The sequence below is a fragment of the Cetorhinus maximus genome, chromosome 30 (genome assembly GCF_964194155.1).
Source record: "Cetorhinus maximus chromosome 30, sCetMax3.hap1.1, whole genome shotgun sequence".
Taxonomy (NCBI): domain Eukaryota; kingdom Metazoa; phylum Chordata; class Chondrichthyes; order Lamniformes; family Cetorhinidae; genus Cetorhinus; species Cetorhinus maximus.
This window is the reverse complement of record NC_135908.1, coordinates 4,765,082-4,787,921: the sequence shown is the minus strand read 5'-3', so window position 1 is coordinate 4,787,921 and position 22,840 is coordinate 4,765,082. Positions and strand designations below refer to the sequence as shown.

Genomic DNA, 22,840 nt, shown 5'->3' with positions numbered 1-22,840 from the left:
GATGTCCTGGAGGGAACGGTCCCTATGGAATGCTGACAGGGGAGGTGAGGGGAAAATGTGTTAGTGGTGCCATCATGCTGGAGTTGGCGGAAATGGTGGAGAAAGATCCTTTGAATGCGGAGGCTGGTGGGGTGAGAAGTGAGCAGGAGGGGACCCTATCATGGTTCTGGGAGGGAGGGGAAGGAGTGAGGTCAGAAGTGCGGGAAATGGGGGTTGCGGGCGCTGTCACCCATAGTGAAGGGGATGTGGAAAATCGGCTCAGAAAAAAGAAAGACATGTCAGATGCGCTGTTTTGGAAAGTGACATCACTGGAACAGATGCAACAGAGGCAGAGAAACTGGGAGAATGGGATGGAGCAGGGTGTGAGAAGCTGTAGTTTAGGTAGCTGTGGGAGTCAGTGGGCTTTTAATGAATATTGGTGGACAGTCTACCACCAGAAATGGAGACAGGGAAGTCAGGAAAGGGCAGGGAAGTGTTGGCGATGGACTATGTGAAGATGAGAGCGGGGTAGAAAGTGGAAGCAAAATCGATAATATTTTCCAGATCCAGATGAGAGTATGAAGTGGCCATCGATGTACCAAAGAAAGAGTTGTGGGAGGCGGCCTGAGTAGGACTGGGACAAGGAATGTTCCACACACCCCACAAAAAGACAGGTATAACTGTGGCCCATGCAGGTACCCATAGCCACACCTTTTATTTGGAGGAAGTGAGACGAGTTTAAGGAGAAATTGTTCAGTGAGAGAACAAGTTCAGCCAGGCGGAGGAGAGTGGTGGTGGATGGCGATTGTTCAGGCCTCTGTTCAAGGAAGAAGCAGAGAGCCCTCAGACCATCCTGGTGAGGGATGGAGGTGTAGAGGATGTCCATGGCGAAGAGAAGGTGGTTAGGGATAGGAAACTGGAAATTGTTAAAATGACATTGGGCATTAGAGGAATCATGAATGTTAGTGGGAAGAGACTGGATGAATGGAGAGAAAATAGAGTCAAGATTGGAAGAAACGTGTTCCATGGGGCAGGAACAGGCTGGTCTACAGATAGGTCTACCAGGATAGTCCTGTTTGTGGATTTTGGGAAGGAGGTACGAACACACGAATTAGGAGCAGGAATAGGCCATTCTGTCCCTTCAACCTGCTCCACCATTCAACAAGATCATGGCTGATCTGAAGGTAACCTCAACCCTACATTCCTGCCTACCCCTGATAACCTTTCACCCCCTTGTTAATCAAGAATCTATCTAGCTCTGCCTTAAGAATATTCAAAGACTTTGCTTCCACCGCCTTTCGAGGAAGAGAGTTCCAAAGACTCACAACCCTCTGAGAGAAAAAAAATTCTCCTCATCTCTGTCTTAAATGAGTGACCCCTTATTTTTAAACAGCGACCCCCTAGTTCTAGATTCTTCCACAAAAGGAAACATCCTCTCCACGTCCAGGTAGAAGTGGGTTTGGGGACTATGAGGTTTGGAGGCTGTGGAGGGAAATCTCTTATTGGCAACTGAATCTCTTAGCAACTCTTAACTGGTGACCCCAAAGTTTGCTTCAGTTAAAGTGACATTAGTTTTTTTTTGTGAGGGGAGGGCAGGAAATTTCAGATTAAGTGGGAACTGGACGGTGTGAGGACAGAACAGTTTTCATTCCTGGTCCTACATTTTGCTCCCTCTACTGGTTCACGACTTCCTTTCCTTAAAAAAATGTTAAGACCACACATGTTGCTTTTTAAAATAAATTTATATAAACATTTGATCCAGTATGTGACGTGCTGGCTTGCCGAAAAAAAATATGTCACTATGGAGATGAATCTTTGGCTGCACAATGCCAAAAAAAAAATCGACCAATCCCCTATTGAGGATGGAAAAATAAGATTTCTCTCTCTCTCTCTTTCTACCCCATCCCCCAGTTTGCGGGGAGAGAGAGAGAGGGAGGGGGGAAGATTGAGCAAGAGTTGAGCTTGTTAAATCAAAGCGTGATGTGGAACACTGGAGCAAAGATACAGGGACTTTAGAGAGAGAGAGAAAGAGGGCGAGGGAGAGAGAAAGAGAGAGAGATAAAGAAAGAGGGCGAGAGAGAAAGAGAGAGAGAGAGAGAAAGAGAGAGGGGGCTGTGGGAAAAAAAAAGTGCTTTGACAATTTGCATCTCTCAAAAAGGAAAACCGCGGCAAATTTCTGGTTCTGTGTGAGCTACAATTCCAAGGATTCTGGACAAAGGCGAGTAGCGAGGAAAAGACATTAACTTCAGCTCGGAGGCCGCCTGTTGAATGGATATCCTGGAGAGAATTCTCCGCGGACACAAGTCAGGAACTTTAGAAACTTATTTTTTGAAGACTGTTTTTCTCCCCCCACTTCTGGCTTGAGCACAAGCACCGGGGGGATTTGGAAGGAGGAGGAGGAGGAGGGTGGGAGAAGGTTTAAATCGGTGCACTAAAACTCGCTGTTATGCAACTGAGAGGGGGCTTTGTAAGGCACAAGCGCTGGCAAATTGCGAAGGTTTCTCCAGGATGTATTCCATCCGGTCGCTTTAAACAAGGCTCTTGAAGAATGGTCCGACTGGTCAGACTGAGCTGGTATTCCCTGGCGATCTTCGCTTGTCTTAGCTCGGTGGCCGGGGTTCAGCCAGTTTGCTGGCAGGCTCTGCTACGCTGTCAGGAGGAAAAGGATTGCAAGTGGGCTTACAGTCAGTATACTGCAGCCTGCGAGCCTTTCCTGAGAGGGCTGAGGAGGCAGTGCCCCAGTCACTGCATCGGCGCCCTGGTCAAACTCAACCAGACCCAGAACGGGCCGGACCTGGAGAACTGTGACTGCGACCAGGACGTGCAATGCAGGCGGGCCAAGCGAGCCATCGAGCCTTGCATGCCCAGGAGGTACCGGGGCCAGTCGCCGGACGCGGCCGACCTGGGCTGCACCGAGGCACGGCAGCGCTGCGAGGGGGAGTCGGTGTGCCACGGCGCCATGAAGGACTACCTGTCCAACTGTGGGCAGCTGTTCAACGGCAGGAGGTGCACCGCCGTCTGCAAGAACACCATCCAGTACCTGCTGACCATCCCCAATGGGATCCTGCTCAACACATGCGTCTGTGATGGGGTGGAGAGACCGTTCTGCGAGGTGGTGAAGGAGAACATGGAGAGGTTCTGCTCCATCAGCAGCCACTCGCTTTTTACGGCCACCCCGGACTCCGAGGAGAATTACGAATATGACGATTACGAAATGAACAAAACGGATTTAAGGCCAGAAATTGCAGACGGGATGGACACGTCGTTGAATCTCTGTGCAGGACTGTGGGCACACACGTGGTGTTCCCTCCTCCTCCTCCTCCTCCCTCTCCTGAGCTTGTGGTTTTCATAATACTTTGTGCAAACAATTCTTTGCAGGTTTGTGTTTTTGTCAATCTCCCTCCTCCTCCTCCTCCTCTCTCTCTCTCTCCTCTTACCATTTGTCTGTCCGGGCACTGTGCGTCTGAAGTGTTTACAAAACACAAACACTTCAAATACTGAAGCTGGCCTGGTCCTGTCAGGTCAAATTAACTTGGGTTATCATAGACCAACACCCACCCTCTCTCACATACACACCTCGGACTGGTAAATCGATTTAAAAAACTCACAAACATAAAACAGGCCGTTTGTAAATTACTCATCGAACCATCTTGGGACTTGACTCGATTTAAACCCAATCAAACACAAGAAACTGCGCGGACAAATGTTTCCAATGGTTCAATTGGTCTCTAAGATAAATATTGACAATGGGACCCACAATTGCGAAAAGTTGGACCACTCGACTTTTAAGATGTGCAACTTCTCGAAGACTTTTTGTATAAAGATGGAGATCTTTTTGACACTATTTATGAATTTGCAACTAATACGTTTTTGAAATAAATTCAGGTAACAGTTTGGCATTTGGTTTGCACAGTTCTGTTTTTGCCAGTGTTCTCTGGGGTTCGAACCCACTCCTGTATCGCCCCCTTCTCGCTCACCCCCCTCTCCATTGCTCTGTTGCCAGTCTGCACGTCTGACACTTGGTCCTGGTTGTGTCCTGACTTCTTCGCTTAGGCCTCCCGCTTGCAAACCCTGCTCCCCTCGTCACTGCATTTCCTCAGTCTGTTCCCCAACTGGGCGCCTTGTTTCACATCCCATAACCTTCCCCATCACCAGGGCCTCTTGACTCTTAACTGCCCTCTGAAATGGATTGGGAAAGCCACTCAGTGAGCGACAATTGCTGACCTTGCCCACATCCCATTTTTATTTTAAAAAAAATGCAGCGTGTGGGCCCAGCTCTGCGATGTGCAAATGGAGTCCATTAGAATTGGAGGTTGCAGAGGTTTGTCCTTCCTCCCTTACCTCAGCCTCAGCCTCTGGGAACACCTCGTACCTTTTGTAGACTCCAGACACCCACCCCCACCACAAACTGTGTTTGAAACGATTCCATCGAGATCCCAGGTCCCAGTTCCTCAACATCCTCACTCTTCAACCCTTTGTGGCCTAGGCTACCTCCAATTCGTGTGGCTCACTCGAGAGACAGAAGGATAGGAACTCCAGATGTTTTCCTTTAAATTGACAATCCGAAATTAAATTCCATGGATTCATGCCACGGTGAGATTTGAACCCACAACCCCAGAGCATTAGCCTAGGTCACTAAGTATTAGCCCAGTGACGTTAACCACCACCTCTTAAACTCGCTCCCCTCCCCTTAAAACATCCACAAACCCCTTTCTCTTGAAAATCCCACTCCTCTTGGATGAGCAATCGTTTTCGCACTCATATCTCTGAAATACAGTGGATTCTACTTTAATGTTAAAGTCCTGTTTATCATTGTTTAAAAGTCATTTGCCTTCCAACGCATAAACTGCTTTGGTTAAAATTCGCCAATCGACCCCCACCCCCCTCAACAAAAGAAAACCTTTGGGTGCTATTTTCTTTCTCTCTTGTAATTCTATTTACATTACGCTTTTCGCTTCATTATCCAAATATTCAAATAAACAGTTCTGAGCTCCGAAGCGTGCAGGGTGTAGGATGTGTTGTAGTGCGATGCTGTTTATTAAACAGCGAGGAGAAAGTTTACACTGGCAGAGTGGGACCATCTGGACATATTTGACTCCCAGTGAACTCTTCCCTGAGCGCCAGTGAGTGCAGAAACTGCACCAAGTTACATAAACAATTCGAAAGTGAAACACGCAGGAATTTGTTGGAAAGAGAGTTTGGGGCTGGGATACAATGAGCCATTCATTGGTGCAGGGGAGCGATGTTCTCAATAGGACTGAACACTACAGTAGGGAGGGAGGGGGGAGGTCGGTTGAAACACAGGGGACTCCGTGCCCGACAGAGAGAGAAAGGTCTGAGCTCTTTCTGTCCCTCTGGAATTATGTTCCCAGAACAATCTGTTTGCTATTACATTTTACAGCCACTTACTGAGGCATTAACTCACAGTTTCTTTTGGTCTCGTTTCATTTATGGAAGTATATATATAAAAAAACGTGGCGGCGTTTACACATCAACCAATATTCGCTGCCATCATTCGCAAGCTGGAAGTTTTATAAGATCCCTGAAAACAGTGGAGATGCCTGTTTAATACACAACAGCGGATACACGGATTAAACCGTCATTAAATTACTCGCAGTTCCACTGTTAGAAGGTTCAAATCCTTAAAACCAGCACCCACCCTCCTCCTCCTCCCCCCCAAGGGATTTCACTTTCAATCAAAGTGTTCTTTACAGATCCTGAAGTCGAATTCTATCCTGCAGTCCAACCCAACATTTTTTAAAAACTAATTTTTAAATAGATTAAACCAGCACTGCTGAAATTCTTGAGTGTTAAATTACAAAATAAACAGGGGTTTGACGAGATTTTCTTCCATTTAAAATCCCTCCCCCCCCCTCAAACTTGACGATTTTCCTGGATTTTAAACTGGAATCAAACAGCTGTGTGCGTTTCCCTGCATTTTTCGCGTTGTTTAGTTCAAGGTTTGAGGATTCCTTTCTATTTCAGCCTACAAGTTGGTTCTCCTCTCTGTTTAAGGTTCTGTGAAAAAAGTGCATTATTTGGGGCTTGGAGCGGTTGACGCTGACGGGAGCCCAGGCTGACGCAGTATTGGCAGAGACTTGGAGGAGATTCGACCTCAAAAAGAGATTGAATTCCCTCTTTGCAACCAGAACTTAATCCAAAATTCTTGGTACCCTGGAGGTTTCGATGCTCTGCAGCGCTCCGGAGTTATATTACGGAGTTAATAGGTTGGAACTCTGAATACAGGATAGGAAAATTAAAACGAGGACAACAGCAACCAAAACATGAAAAAAAAAACAATGCTACACCTATCCTATCATTTTACTAATTATGCACAAAAAACTAATTTGAATTTCTAAAAACCAACAGAGCAACGCTCTGAGGGCGGGTGGGGAAAGGGGTTAAATTAAAATGGGCACCAGCACAGTGTTGAGGGTTCAGAGACTTTAATTGAAGCTATCTGCTGTAACTGAGAATATCTACATCAGGCCCACACGTGTGGATGCATCGCAGATAGTCAAACTGGATTGGGGGGAGTGGGGGGGTATCAGTAACGTTGTCATTATGAACTCGACGTGCCCAATCTAAACAGTTTGGTCTCTGAAAAAAGTGCAGGAATTGATTAAACACTTCAAATGACTCCTTCAGATAATGGGTCAGACTATTTCTAGAGGAGGGATCCAGCCCATTCAAATGTCAAGTGGCTTCATGCTTTGTGATTTAGATTAGCCTGGCAAAACAGTGCCTGTTCATCGGCATCTCCCTAGCCAGCAACAGCTCTCGAAACTTCTAAACCCCGACCTCCCCCTCCCACAGGGCTAAACCTTATTGTTTCATGTGTAAAAATGTATCTTTCGGTTGGGTTGGGTTGGGTTGGGTTTTGGGGTGGCGGACGTGGGTTGGAACTCACTCGTGTTTCACATGGTGGGGGCTGATTTTTACCCGGGGTATATTGGTTGGGAGAGTTATACAGACAAATTCACTCTGGGAACCCATTTCATAAGATAAGGTGTTGAAAAAGAAGCAGTGCTAACAGCGAAAGGGGCCCAGTTTTCAAATATAAATATATATAAAAACCATGGAAATTTAAAACATTCACAAACAAGAAACGGACACACAGGAACAGGTCAATCAGCAAACGTGGGGAGAAAATTTCCTCCGGGGAATGATATTACTGAGAGCGATAAAACGGTGGTGCAGTGGTAATGACTCGAAATCCCGAGGCCCAGGCTAATGCTCTGGGGACGGGGATAGGGGGGGGTTCAAATCCCACCTGGTAGAATTTAAATTGAATTAATGATCTGGGATTAGTAAACTCGTCTCAGTGATTATGAAACTATCGTCGATTGTTGTAAAAAAAAACCCACCTGGCTCGCTCGCTGCTTAAGGAAATCTGCTGTCCTCACCTGGTCTGGGCTCCAGACCTGACTCTTACCTGCCCCTCTGAACTGGCCTGGCAAGCCACTGAGCTCAAGGGCAATTAGGGATGGGGCAACAAATGCTGCAATGCCCACATTGCATGAAAGGGGGAGGAGGGGGGGAGCTTATTAATAGGATAAGAAAATACGGTGTTTTGAGTGGATGGGTAGAAACAGTAATTAGCAGAAGAAAAACAGGGAGGGGAGATGAGTTTTTTTAATGCACGCAAGTTGTTATGATCTGGTGGAAGTAAATTCAATAATAACTTTCAAAATGGAATACTCAATAAAAAGAACATGGGAGGTGGGGGGAGCTAATTGGATAGCTTTCAAAGAGCTGGCACAGGCACGATGGGCTGAATGGCCTCCTGTGTTGTAAGATTCCATGACAAAGGGAGGGGGAAAGCAAACTATAAGAAACAGCAGACGTACCAATAGCAAAGTGGCAAGAGGTTAAAATTTCTAATCTCGAGTAGAGCAGTAGAAGCCTTTTTTAAAAAAAAGATCTTAATGAAACAAGCGATGTGTGAGTTCGAAATGAAATCAGAAGATGTCACCAAGCAGCAATGTGTCCCGCCAAAGTCATGGTTACCAACTCTGGTTGCATCTATTCCTGGAGGTTGCTCATGACCTCCCATCTCCAACTGCCCCACCCAGTCAAAGTCCCTTAGTGCCAAGGGCAGATGGTGGCTTGGTCGTATTGTCATTAGACTAGTAATCCAGAGGTCCAGGTTAATCCACTGGGGGATATGGGTTCAAATCTCCACCACAGCAGAATTTAAATGAAATAAATCTGGAATTGAAAGCTAGTTATCAGAAGCTACCATTGATTGTTGTAAAAGCCCATCCGGTTCAGTAATGCCCTTTAGGGAAGGAAATCTGCTGTCCTTACCTGGTCTGCCCTACATGTGACTCCAGACCCACAGCGATGTGGTTGACTCTTAACTGCCCTCTGGAATGGTCTAATAAGCTACTTCAAGGGCAATTATGGATGGGCAACAAATACTGGCCTTGCCAGTGATGCCCAAATTTTTGGAACTAATTAAGTGTTCAAAACAAATGATTAAAATGCACCATTTGTTATTTGGTCTCTGATTTTTCTAGCCATGTCCTAGAAATCAATCTTGAATTCCAGGAGACTCCAGAGCGACACTTGAGGGTTGGTAACTCTATCCCACACACCCTGCAAACAGATCCGTGGGGAGCTCCACAGGTGCTGATTGGATTGTTGTGTTTTTCCAGGTTTAATCCGGGAATTACAAAAAATTAAATACCCTCGGCACAAAGTAAATTTGCCGCAACTTAATTGCGCTTCGCAGACCACTGGTGAGAGAAAGCTGTGCAGTTATGCAACACCTTTCACAAGCAAAGGGCATCCCAAAATGCTTTACGCCCAATGAAGTCCTTTTTGAAGTGTAGCCACTGTTGTAATGTAGGAAACACAGCTGTTAATTTATGCACAGCAGGATCCCACAACAGATAATCTGTTTCATTAACGTGGGTTGAGGGACATACTTGGCTCAGGACACTGGGGAACATCCCCCCTCCCCCACCATCTTCTTTGAAATAGTGGGCATGTGATCTTTTATAGCGACATGAGGGGGCAATGGCGCTTCGGTTTAACGTCTCGCCTGAGATGCCGCACCTCTGACAATGCAGCACTCCCTGCAGAACTACACTGGGCGTGGCAGCCTGGATACTGTGAACATAGGACTTAGGGGCAGGAGTAGGTCACTCATCCCTTCGAGGCTCCTCCACCATTCAATGAGACCATGGCTGCTCTGGTTGTGATCTCCACTTTCCTGTCTGCACCACCCCACCCCCACCCACAACCCTCGACTCCCTTGTCTATCAAAAATCTGTGTAACTCAGCCTTGAATAAATTCAATGACCCAGTCTCCAGTGCTCTCTGGGGAAGAGAACTCCACAGACGGATAAGTTCAAATAACAATTGATCAAATAATTATGTTTTCACTTGGTTCTAGATTTCACAAATGTATATTATTAAGCATTTTACTCTGCTTAAGTCTCTGGGAGTTTTTAGAATGTGACCCCCCCAGCCCACTACCAATCATTTCAAGGTCAGCCAGGCACATTTGAAGGGCAGCCTCCTTTTCTCACCATCACTCATCTGTCTTGGGCCTAGGGTTCTGTGCATTTCCTGGCTCGACCTTCGGGGAACTGGGGGAAGTGGATATCCTCTGGCTGACAACTTTTCAGCCAAGTTGGCCAATCCTATCCAGGAAAATTAAAACATAAAAATCAGATTTTTTTTTCACTATTTAATAATTGCAGGAGTTAATCATCGACTCCTCTTACTCTGCAGTCACCACCATAATTCGTTCCAGATTGGAAAAAAACAACTTCTACTTATACAAGGCCTCTAATGTAGTGAAACACGCCAGAGGTGTAAATTTAACATTGAGCCACATCAGGGGGGTATTAGGATGGGTGGCTGAGTGCTTGGACAAAAAGGCTGATTTTAAGGAGTGTGTCTTAAAGGAGTTGAGAGAGAGAGGCGGAGGAGTTTCGAGAGGGAATTCCAGAGCTTAGGGTCCAGGCAGCTGAAGGAACCATTAAATCTGCTTTCTGTTGTTGAACCAGCAATAGAAATAAACTGAAAGTTGCGACATTGTGCCCAGAATGTTAAGGCTACATGCAGTTTAAGCTCACACTTGTCAGCTTTTCAATCTAAACTGCACTGCTGGAGATGGGGGGAGGGGGCAGTGGTATGAACAGGTCAGAGCCTTCCACAGAGAAGGGGGAAAGAGAGGGGGCGGAGAGAGGAAAGAATCGGGGAACTGTACGGACACAAGTTCCTGAGCCAGCTGTGCGTGGGAGTTGAGTGAACACACACATACATACATATATACACCCACACACATACACATACATGCACACATATACACACACATGCAGATACACACACACACACATGCATGGGTACACACACACACGCATGCTGGTAAGACAAGATTACTGAAGCATTCAGAATTAATGACCAGATCTTTACTGATGTTAATTCAGTTCTCAATCCCCGCACATTGTTGAGCTCTGTAACCTCTCATCACCTGTTTCTTTCAACTACGTCATCAGCAAATTTAAAAAAAAACACAAAATAATTCCCAAGCTTGAAAGAAAGCCAGAACCCAATACCAGCAGCAGGCAAGAGAAACATCGACATTACAGGTCACAATTATTTCTAACAGTTTGATTTCGAAAAGGCACTGTGGATAATGAGGCAATTTCATCGATCTTCTGTCTGGAGTTAAATTCTGAATGGGTTCAGATTTCAATTTGGGATTGCCACCTAGATTTCTGACTGGTGCCTGGGGGCTGTAAAATGTAAATTGGATAAGGGATTGCAGGGATGTAGATGGGGCATTTCTAGTTGTGGGAGAATCGAAAACTAGTGGCCATCAATATAAGACGGTTAACTAATAAATCCAGTAAGGAATTCAGGAGAAATTCCTTCACCCAGAATGGGGAGAATGTGGTACTTGCTACCATGTGGAATAGTTGAAGGGAACAGCACAGATACATTAAAGGAGATAAACACAACTTTATTTGATAACCTCAGACCTCAATTAGGTTATTAGACAAACATACTCACTTTAAACTTAATTTTTAAAAATAAATTATTGCAAGACAAAACTGTTGCATCAGCCTTTAAATTATTTTTTTTAGCAAGGCAAGGATGAGACAGGTGAAACTACACAGAGCACTGACATGACTGGAGTCGGTAACAGAAAAAACTTACGAAATGTATAAGCTGACATGAAAATGTTTTTTTTTTAAAAAACACAAACTGTACAGAACAACTTAAAAGGCTAAACAACATTCTGCTTGCAAGAGGTCATGTTAACTTACTTGTAAGTTTGAGATCCTTAACCACTTGGTTACTGCAATTCAACTCGGTTCAGTTTCAGAGGGCGTTTCACGTGCTTTTGGGGTTCGTCACTTTGGCTTTGAAAGCACTGGTTCCAACTGAGAAACAGACCCAAATAAACTGAACAGAGAACCCCCACCCCACATGCCCTTCCACAAAGCAAGGATCCCAAGCTCGCTCCGTGGGTGGTGTGGGAAGGGGAGAGGCTGACAGATGAAACAGAGTGTTGAACGATGAAAACTCAGGCTCCGCTCCTGTACGTCCCTCTCCACTCTTGAGGTGCGGAGTGAGTCAAGTGCGTTTGAGGTGACTGGGGCTGCCGGGCAGGTGGGTGAAAATGGTATCGGTGAAGGTCCGGCGATGTATTACATCATTGAAAAAAAAAGCTCCCAGAGCAGCCGTGATTTGATTGAATGGCCGAACAGCTTCGAGGGGCTGAATGGCCTCCTCCATTGAACACACAGCTGCATATTTGCAGGAGGTAGGTACCTGGTGTTGGTGATCAGGAGCAGATTGGTCTCCTGTGCTAGTCCCGATCGCCTAAAAGGGGGGTTGGTGAGATTTGCAGGTTTATCCCCCTGGGTTTTTAAACTATTTTTATTGCCTCTCTGAGACCACGTGGATTCAGGTGGGATGTGGACTGAGTGTATCAATGGTGTGTGATAGGTTACAAGGACCAGTAGGTGTGTGCTCCTGCCTGCTATCTGCCCTACAATCAGGTACATTTCAGGCTTCATTCATTTCGAGCAGTCACTGGTCTCCTTGGTACATGAGTGGAATTCCCATTGATTCCCAGCTACACTTTCCTCCAGCCCACGGTATCCTCGGGGTTCCAGCAGGTGCCCCTCCCCCACTGAGGGATTGCTGGGACACACTAGCAATTTTTATTTTTTATTATTCATTCACGGGATGTGGGCTTCACTGGCTGGGCCAGCATTATTATTGCCCTTGAGGAGGTGGTGGTGAGCTGCCTTCTTGAACTGCTGCACTCCATGTGGTGTAGGTACACCCACAGTGCTGTTAGGGAGGGAGCTCCAGGATTTTGATCCAGTGACTGTGAAGGAACGGCCGATATATTTCCAAGTCAGGATGGTGAGTGGCTTGGAGGGGAACTTCCAGGTGGTGGTGTTCCCATCTATCTGCTGCCCTTGTCCTTCTAGGTGGTGGTGGTCGTGGGTTTGGAAGGTGCTGTCGAAGGAATTCATAGTAAATAACGAGGGGGAAGGGAGGGCGGCTGTGGAGGGTAGGACTGACATTGGGAGGTGGGTAGTTGCTGCTTGAGACCTCTTCAAACACAACCTCCCCCACACTGCACCCCGCCCCACCAATCTGAGGAACTCAGGCACTGACAGAAAACGCAAGCAAGCCCAAAATAGGCAAATTAAATTAAAAGAAAAACAGACAATACATTAACAAGTGGTTTGCGAAATAAATGTTAGAACTGAGCACATTTGAAAGGATATATATTTTTTTGGAATTACTTTTGTTTTAAAGTTTGGTGCACTTTCTTGTGTGTCCAAAGAATTTAGCCAGCAACTTAGCTGGGAGGAAATTGGCTGTAACCTCACGACATTGATCACATTTCAGAAAAGTGGTTCGGGATCTCCAGCAGCCATGCACAGCGTCATCTATATGTAGGTTCTTGCCTTCTTTAACTTGCTTGGCCCCTTGTTCTGATGGTCAGTTGCTATTCGCCAATGCCGCAACCAATCACGCGACTCGTACTACACGTAAAATGAAACCGGATGGTTTGGCTGCAGCAATGAACAGATTGGAGGCACATTTCCAAATTCAAAAGCCCAATTTAGGACAAAAATTAAACAGGTCTGCTTCCTCTTATCAGTTAAGTGGCAAATATATTACCCCTTACCTGTGAAAAATTAAGCTTCAAAGTTTAAGATTTTTTTTAAAAAAAAAAGTGCATTACAAAAGACTCTTGTACCAGTTTGATTTCCGGTACTTGTCATTGCTTCAGCAGGTTGGGATTAACACTCCCAGAGTTGTGTCCAGGATTGGTTTGAGTTAGCCCTGGGAAGGTTCGAAAGACGTCAGCACCAAGGTGTATTTAATACATTTGTGATCACTGGAGTGAGCAATCTGTAACATAAATTAAAAATGGAATAAAGTTATGCTTAAAACACAGACAGTTGCTTTTGGTCGCGAGGGAATATAAATTGTTGCCCCCTTTGAAATTTGGCATTCTTGCATCTGTCCTGATGAGTGCAAGACAAAAAATTTTGGTAGCATGTCTCTTTTTTTTTTCCTGCAATGTATTTCAGATTCCCCTCTCAGGAACGGTGGCCATTAGTAACATTTGGAAATCGGGAGGGATCGTCTTCTACAACAACAACAACAACTTGCATTTATATAGCACCTACAACGTCGCAAAAATGTCCCGAGTCACTTCAGAGGAGCGTCACTAAGCTAAACCTGACACCCAGCCGCAGCGATGACCAAAAGCATAGCCAAAGGAGTTGGCTGTAGGGAGCAACTTAAAAAGGAGAGACAAAAGGGAGAAGCTCAAGGAAGGAATTCAAGAGCTTAGGGTCTCAGGCAGCTGAAGGCACGGCCGCCAATGGTGGAATGGTTAAAATTGGGAGTTGGGGGGGGGGAATGTGCGAGAGGCCAAAATTGGGAGAGTGCACTGATCTTGGAGGGTTGTGGGGCTGGAGGAGATTTCAGAGGTCGGAAGGTTCAGTGGGGTTGCATTCTCACCCCCTGAGTCAGAAGAATGTGGGTTCAGTAAAAAATCTCCGTTGAAATTTCCAGTGCTGTACTCAAAGCTGGTGCAAGAGTATTATGCTACCGAGGCGAATCTTCAGCCTTGTGACACCACCCCCCACCCCATTAACTTTTGAAAACGAGTACAGTAAAATGGTGCTCACACTTGTTCCCCGTCAGTCCCACTCACAGCCGCTAAAAATGGTCAAACTCACATTGTCTGCAGTCTGTCCTCACTCTGGTCTGAGCCTCTCACTGCTCTGCTACACCATGTTCCCTTGGGGCGCCGCTCATTAGCTCCACGCACTCCCACACCTCTCGCGAGACCTGCATCACCACGAGATCACCCAGGAGCCCTCTGATTGGCTGAAATGGGCAGTAACTGGCACAAGTGGCGGGAAACTGATCGGAGAATCAGTCAGCATGTGTGGGAGGGGGGTGGCAAGGAAAGGGAAAGCTGTGATTGGATGGTCAGCGAGCATGCGGAGCGAAACGGGATGCTGGGTTTCAGAGTTCAGTGAGCAACTGGGATGAGTGCGGAGCGGGTAAAGGGAAAGCTGAAGTGCGTCATTGGTGGGTCAGCGAGCGTGGAGAGGAAGGGAAGGTTTTGATTGGCGGATCAGCAAGCACGGAGGGAAGGGGAGGTTTTAGTTAGTGGATCAGTGAGCACTGAGGTGAGGGGAAGGCTGTGATTGGTGGATCAGTGAGCACTGAGGTGAGGGGAAGGCTGTGATTGGTGGATCAGTGAGCACTGAGGTGAGGGGAAGGCTGTGATTGGTGGATCAGTGAGCACTGAGGTGAGGGAAAGGCTGTGATCGGTGGATCAGTGAGTGTACAGATGATGGGGAGGCCGTGATTGGTGGATCAGTGAGCATGCAGATGATGGGGAGGCTGTGATTGGTGGATCAGTGAGCGTGCAGATGATGGGGAGGCTGTGATTGGTGGATCAGTGAGCATGCAGATGATGGGGAGGCTGTGATTGGTGGATCAGTGAGTGTGCAGATGATGGGGAGGCTGTGATTGGTGGATCAGTGAGCGTGCAGATGATGGGGAGGCTGTGATTGGTGGATCAGTGAGCATGCAGATGATGGGGAGGCTGTGATTGGTGGATCAGTGAGTGTGCAGATGATGGGGAGCCCGTGATTGGTGGATCAGTGAGCGTGCAGATGACGGGGAGGCTGTGATTGGTGGATCAGTGAGCGTGCAGATGATGGGGAGGCTGTGATTGGTGAATCAGTGAGCGTGCAGATGATGGGGAGGCTGTGATTGGTGGATCAGTGAGCGTGCAGATGACGGGGAGGCTGTGATTGGTGGATCAGTGAGCGTGCAGATGATGGGGAGGCTGTGATTGGTGAATCAGTGAGCGTGCAGATGATGGGGAGGCTGTGATTGGTGGATCAGTGAGCGTGCAGATGATGGGGAGGCTGTGATTGGTGGATCAACAAGCACAGAGAGGAAAGGGAGATTGTGATTGGTGGACTAGTGAGTGTGAAAAGAATGGGGTTGCTGTCGTTGGAGGTTTAATGAGTTTGCTGGGGTTGGGGGGGTGGGGGTGGTGGTGGTGTGGGCGGGACTGGGAAAGAGCTGCTTCAGAAAATTGCAGTGTTTCGGATTCATCTGTGGAAACTTCGGGCACTCGAGGAAAGTTGCTCACATCATTCTAAAGCTCCATGAAATTTCAGTTTGATTTTTTGCCCTCCTCTCCACGCGCCCCCCAAATTCTGCCGCCCTAGGTGGTCACCAAGTTTGCCTAGTGGTTGCACCTGCCCTGACAGTACTGAAGGAGTGCTGCACTGTCTGAGGTGCTGATTTTGACCGAGACCTTAATATGAAACCTGCCCTCTAGAGCTGGGTGTAAAAGATTCCATTGCACTATGTTGAAGAGCATGGATGTTCTCCCCAGTGGCCTGGCCAACATTTAAGCTGCAACCAAAAAAAATCACTAAAAATGATCATGTTGCAATTGCTGTTTGTGGGAGCTTGCTGTGCATAAACTGGAAACTGCACTTCCTGTAACAGTGGCTGCACTTCAAAAAGGGCTGAGTAGCTACAAGCAGCAGCTACTCCCACCAGGAGATCTACTGTCACGGTATGTCACACTCGTCTGTCTTATGCCATCCTCACATGTCCACTGCAGCTCATCTGCAACCGCTCAGTGATATCTGCCAGCCTAGGTTGACCCCTCTTTCTGCTGCCCTCCACTTTGCCCTCTAGAAGAGATCTCTGTAACTTTTCAGCTCTGATCAAATGGCAGAAATACTGACATTTTCTTTTCTGGATGTCACCTTTTAGGTGGCTGCTCTTGCCATTTCAAGCACCTCTTCATTTGTCCTGTGGTCTGCTTGTGGAATTTTAAGCATGCGTCTTATATTTCAAAGGCCTCTATTTGCATCCACAGATCTTTATTTATCATCCAGGTTTCGGAGACAAACAGGAAAGTGGAGAGAATGTAGCACCTTATGAGATTTTCCTCGTTACAAGCTTGTGTTTTCTTGTTAGCGCGTCCTTCATCTTCACAAAATTACTTCTGGCTATCTCTATCCTTCTTCTAACTTCTGCATCACATCTGCCATCTTCCGTTATCATTCGTCCTAAATAGACAAACTTACCTACTTGCTCGAGTGTGACACCATCCACTTCAATCTTCACTCTCGTTTCTTCGAACGTATTCCTTCTAACTACCATGGTTTTTGTCTCTTTGGCGTTCGTACTCGATCCATATTCTAAACTTCTGAATCTTATTTGATCCACAATACTTTGCAGGGCCTCTTCCGATTCTGCGAGTAGCGCTGTGTCGTCAATTTGTTACGTTATTGCCTCCAATTTTTACCCGGATCTTCAACCTGAAATATTATCTCTTTGGCGTTTGGTAGCACAGAACTCGAGGACCCAACCAGCAAAACTAAAACGCAGTGTCCAACATTAGATACGATTCTGCGATTGGACGGCACTTGCTAAGCAATCCTGATTGTGCTGAGAATCAACACTGACAATCAATTCAAGATTATCGGTCGCTCTCGCAGTGTGGCTCCCTTACACATGCCAGAAGCTACATATATTCACACACAGGGCCCTGTCCATTGCAGACAGTAGGAACATGGCCATGCATTTTTCAATTAAACAAAAGTTTGGAAGACAGCTATTCCCTAGTTCATTCCCCATGGCAATGCCCTGACCAGAGTTGACCTGCTTGATTTGAATTTGAACAAAAGCTTGGCAGTTAACTGTTCTTTGGTGCATTCTTCATGGCAACACCTCTACCAATCAGAGTCCACTTGCCAACCAAATCAGCACTCTCTTCTCATGCAGTATAAATTGTTGTTCCCTTTACTGTTAGTACTATTTACTATTGGTATTCTTGCTAACTGTCCTGATAAGTCCAAGATGAAAAGCTTTAACAGCATTTCTCTTTTCGCAGCAATAATATTAACTCTGTTTTGGTCTCCCCAGATGCTGCCTGATTTGCTGAATATTTCTGGCAGCTTTTGTTTCTATTTCAGATTTCTGCAATATTTTGCAGCTGTAACCATCAAAGAGAGGACGCAATGGGCTGAGAGGCACTCTGAGTCTTCCTAAGGTTGTGAAAGGTGCAATACATGAAAATTCATGTATTGCCTTCTTAACCTGGCCTATTCCTTCCTGCTGCATTTCTCTAGTGCCAATGGCTGAAGCAAACCTCTTAAATAATAAAGGAAAATGTACAGCAGAGTTCCAGATCAGCCTCAGAACACAACAGCAGCACAGGGGTGTTTAATGCATTTTCTCCAGGTTCCTGTTCAAATCATAATTAACACAACACTCATTGAAACCAGCAACATGGTGGACTGCTCTCACACAGTTCTGCCCACCCTATCCCTTCACAGGATCGGGAATATTAAAAGCGTGCGCCTTTGTAAAAAAATGTTTCAGCTTATTGCCTGTAACGTGTCCCAGGAATGAACCCCTCTCACTTCCTTGGGCCTCCCATTCTCTCTCCCGTCTGCTGTCTAATTCGTTGCATCTCTCCTGCCAGTTGTGTTTTACCACTGCTGTGTTTACACTGCGGTGAGCAAGCAAATCGAGAGGGCTTACAATGTTTGCCTCCTGCACAGTGGGAATGTAAACTGTGTCACACGACACAGTAATTACACATTGTAAACAAGAGTTATCGATGCTGTGCTGAATGTAATAGCAACAAATTGGCTGCTCGGTTTCTCCTATCTACCCACTTACCCTGCTCTTCAGAGAATCTCACTGGGATTTTGTAAAAGTTGGGAACGTTCTAGATTCTGGGATGTTCTAGATTCTGGCATCCTGTGTCACCAGCTTAGCACACTTACGCTCCACCAAAATAATACCTGTCTGGGCTCACCTTCCAACAGGAGTTACTTGTTAAAGGGAGAGCAGGGAATTTCTTCCTGGCCAATATTAATCCATCAGTCAACTATCACCAAGACTCATGATTGACATTATCATGTTGCCCCAAAATCCCAGGAATTAGGAACTTGTTACGGGGATAGATTAGAGAAGCTGGTGACGTTCTTTTGGGGAAAAGAGATTGAGGGGAGATTTGATAGAGGTATTCAAAATCATGAGGGGTCTGAACGGAATAGACAGGGGGAAAACTGTCCCCATTGGAGGAGGGGGTCGAGAATTAGGAAACACCGATTTGAAGTGATTGGCAAAAGAACCAGAGGCGACATGAGGAAAATCATTTTTTCTGCCAGCGAGGGGTTAGGATCTGGAATGCGCTGCCGGAGAGTGTGGTGGGAGGCAGATTCAATTGTGACTTGGAATAGGATAACTGTCTGAAGAGAAAAGATTTTCAGGACCACCCGGAAAAGGGAGGGGAGTGAGGCTAGCTGTGTTGCTCTTATAGAGGGCTGGCATGGACACGGATGGGCCGAACAGCCTCCTTCTGCGCTGTAACCATTGTACAATTCCCTCGAATAGCAATATGATAATGTTCAGATCATGTGCGTTGGTTGAGGAATAAATATTGGAGAGGGGACTGAGGAGAGCTCCCCTCCTCTTCTTCGAAATAAGTGCCATCAGATGTTTTATATCTATTTGAGAAAGACGATGGCAGCTACAGTTGAATGCCGACACTGCACTTGGAATGTCAGCCTGGATTACAGGTGTACGTCTCTAGAGTGGGACTCGAACTCTCAACCTTCCGACTCTGAGGCCAGAGTTCTACCTACTGAGCAGACAGGGAAAATCCGCTCCCCCTGGTGGAAGGATCGAGATCGAGCAGGCACAGATTTAGGGTAACTGGCAAAAGGAGCAACGGCACCGCGAGGAAAGACCCCTTTTCACGCAGCGAGCGGTTGGGGTCCAGAACGCGCTGCCCGAGGGTGTGGTGGAGGCCAGTTCAATTGAGGCATTCAAGAGGGAAATGGGTTCCTATCTGAAAAGGGAGAATGTGCAGGGTTATGGGGAGAAGGCTGGGGAGAGGCATTGTTCGGTCGGGGAGCTAGCACACACTCGACAGGCAGAATGGCCTCCTTCAGCGCTGTAACAACTGAGATTCTGTAAAGGTGCCACTTGATCCCCACCGTCAGCTAACGCAGTGCCCTGGACCCCTCAGTAACACTCCAGCTTTGTGCATTAACTCAATCGGATTGGAACCAGGAGTCAGTTTCTACTGAGTCAAGAATCTGATGTCACAGAAGCTAGAGAGGAAAATAAATGGGGGGGTGGGGAACACACACAGGGCCACCTGAATCAAGATAAACACCCTCTTTATTTAGAAGGCTGATAGAAGTTTGCATACTGACACCTGCATCCATTGTGAGGGAGCTGAGGGGGGTTAGTGGGGGTGGGGGCGGAGAGTCGGGGGGGGAAACAGGCTAATTATTCAGTCCTGGGCACAAAAGCGTCACTGTTCTGAGAGAACTCAAGCTGCCAGTGAGACAAATGTCAGAATTCAGGCTGTGGAGGGTACACACACACACACACACACACACACACACACACAATCTCCACCCCACCCCAGCTCACCCAAAGCAGTTTAAGAACGGACATGGTCCAGATGTTAAAGAGGACGGTGGGGAGGGGTGGAGGGATTGCGGGGGGGGGGAGGGAGGTGGATGCTGGAAAAGAGAGAGGGTTTTTTCCCCACAAGCAGTTGTGTTCTCTATGGCAGTTACCTCAGTTAGAGCCCGCGCGATGACTTGCGTTAAGAAAAGCGGGGATTAAAGCCCACCTGTGATGGCGAATCACAGAGTGCGGAAGAGGCCCTTTGGCCCATCGAGTCTGCACCGACATGTGAGAAACACCTGACCTACCTACCTACCTAATCCCATTTACCTGCGCTTGGCCCCATAGCCTTGAATGTTATGACGTGCCAAGTGCTCATCCAGGTGCTTTTTAAAGGATGCGAGGCAACCCGCCTCCACCACCCTCCCGGGCAGCGCATTCCAGACTGTCACCACCCTCTGGGTAAAAAAGGTTTTCCTCACATTGGTGCCCTCTCACTGAATCACTGGTGTCAGCAGCACCTACTGCAGACACATGGGCAGTGCGCGTCCACGTGGAAATGTTTAAAAATTCTTGGATCGGAGGCTACACCAATAGTTGTTGCCCATCTCCAACTGGCCTTGAACTGATGAGGACAGTTGAAAGTCAACCACATTACTGTGGGTCTGCAGGCCAGAGCAGGTAAAAATGGCAGATTTATATTCCTAAAGTACAGTAGTGAGCCAGATGATAGTTTCATGGTCACCATTACCGGGACTAGCGTTTAATTCCAGATTTTAAAAAAATAATAATTGAATTTAAATGCCACCAGCTGCTGTGGTGGGATCTGAAGCTAAAGCATTAGCCTGGGCCTCCGGATTACTAGCCCAGTGACATTACCACTGTCTCCCCTAATACTGAATATCCAACATTAGATGTGATTCCACGACTAGACAACATTTGCTAAATAATCCTCAGTGTGCTAAGAATTACGCTGACAACCAATTTAAGATTGTCAGTTAGGTTCGCAGTGTGGTGCATGTGTACTGGAAGCTACATGTATTAGTACACGGGGCCCTGTTCTGTGCAGACAGAAAGAACGTGTAGACACATTGCGCCTGTTTCAGTGAAACAAAACAAGTGACAGCCATTCGCTGGTTCATTCCTCAGGGCAAAACCTTGATCAATCAGGGTCAAGCTGCTTGGTTTAATTTCAACAATGCTTGGCAGTTAACTGTCAGTCACCATCACTGATGCATTCTCCATGGTAATTCCTCTAGTAGAATCCACTGAGCAACCAATCAGTGCACTCTTCTCAACCAGTATAAATGGTTGTTGCCTCCTTATATTGGTATTGGTGCAAAGAGACCTGATGAGTGTAAGACGAAAAGCTTCGACATCTCTTTCTTCAAGCAATGCTCGAGTTCTGTACAACCACACGGCTATTTGAATATCAACTGTTCACCCAAATTACGTGAGGCATGTCAGACTGCTGCCCGACCACGGTCAGGCGTGCGAGACCGTCACCCAGCCACGGTCAGGCGCGTGAGACCATCACCCAGCCACAGTCAGGCGTGTGAGACCATCACCCAACCACGGTCAGGCGTGTGAGACCATCACCCAACCACGGTCAGGCGTGTGAGACCATCACCCAACCACGGTCAGGCGTGTGAGACCATCACCCAACCACGGTCAGGCGCGTGAGACCATCACCCAACCACGGTCAGGCGCGCGAGACCATCACCCAACCACGGTCAGGCGCGCGAGACCATCACCCAGCCACGGTCAGGCGCGCGAGACCATCACCCAGCCACGGTCAGGCGCGCGAGACCATCACCCAGCCACGGTCAGGCGTGTGAGACCATCACCCAGCCACGGTCAGGCGCGCGAGACCATCACCCAGCCACGGTCAGGCGCGCGAGACCATCACCCAGCCACGGTCAGGCGTGTGAGACCATCACCCAGCCACGGTCAGGCGTGAGACCATCACCCAACCACGGTCAGGCGTGTGAGACCATCACCCAACCACGGTCAGGCGCGTGAGACCATCACCCAACCACGGTCAGGCGCGTGAGACCATCACCCAACCACGGTCAGGCGCGCGAGACCATCACCCAGCCACGGTCAGGCGCGCGAGACCATCACCCAACCACGGTCAGGCGCGCGAGACCATCACCCAGCCACGGTCAGGCGTGTGAGACCATCACCCAGCCACGGTCAGGCGCGCGAGACCATCACCCAGCCACGGTCAGGCGTGTGAGACCATCACCCAGCCACGGTCAGGCGTGTGAGACCATCACCCAACCACGGTCAGGCGCACGAGACCATCACCCAGCCACGGTCAGTTGTGCAAAATCCTCAAGCAATCATGGTCTGGTGTGCAAAACGGTCAACCAATCATAATCAGGCCTGGGAGACTGCTGCCCACCTATGGTCAGTTTCTAACGACTATCTGCCAGCCGTATCTTTATTAAGAACAATCCTTGATCCTACTTAAAAGGGCAAAGAAGATGCACAATCCTTCCTCAGTTGGTAAGTAGTGGTAGAGTACACAGAGCAGGGAGGTGCTAGGTTCAATCCCTGGTCTGTGTCTAGTTGGCTGGGTTGTGTTTGGGGTGCTGTTAATGGGATCAGCCTCACTGGGCTGGAGAAGGCCACACTCCTGCTCCTGCGAATCTGAATGGGAATTGTAAAATAAAAGTCAGGGGAGGAGGGGGACTCAGATTGACTATCCCATCCACACCCTGCCAGATACTCAACATCCAGACTCTCAGACAATGAATGCTCACCTAGCTGCAGTACCACAGGCCTATGGAACTAAGCCACATCTAGAGAGGAGAGCAAAGAAATCAGTCTGATACCATAAAGTCAGGAGGTCCACTCATGTTACTGA

At 47.4% G+C, this 22,840-nt stretch overlaps 2 protein-coding genes across 2 annotated transcripts in view; one reads left to right on the top strand and one right to left on the bottom strand.

Annotated features, from left to right (window-relative positions):
- Positions 1-1,853: 1,853 nt before the first annotated feature.
- LOC144669992 (growth arrest-specific protein 1) lies at positions 1,854-3,872 on the top strand. The gene has a single exon (XM_078532305.1). The coding sequence runs from the start codon at positions 2,528-2,530 to the stop codon at positions 3,329-3,331; it is 804 nt and encodes a 267-aa protein (XP_078388431.1). The 5' UTR covers positions 1,854-2,527; the 3' UTR covers positions 3,332-3,872.
- A 7,072-nt stretch (positions 3,873-10,944) lies between these two features.
- ulk3 (unc-51 like kinase 3) overlaps positions 10,945-22,840 on the bottom strand; it is a 48,548-nt gene continuing 36,652 nt past the window's right edge. The window contains 1 exon segment of the mRNA XM_078532316.1: positions 10,945-13,383. Within this exon segment, the coding sequence (XP_078388442.1) occupies positions 13,367-13,383 (17 nt within the window). The 3' untranslated portion in view covers positions 10,945-13,366.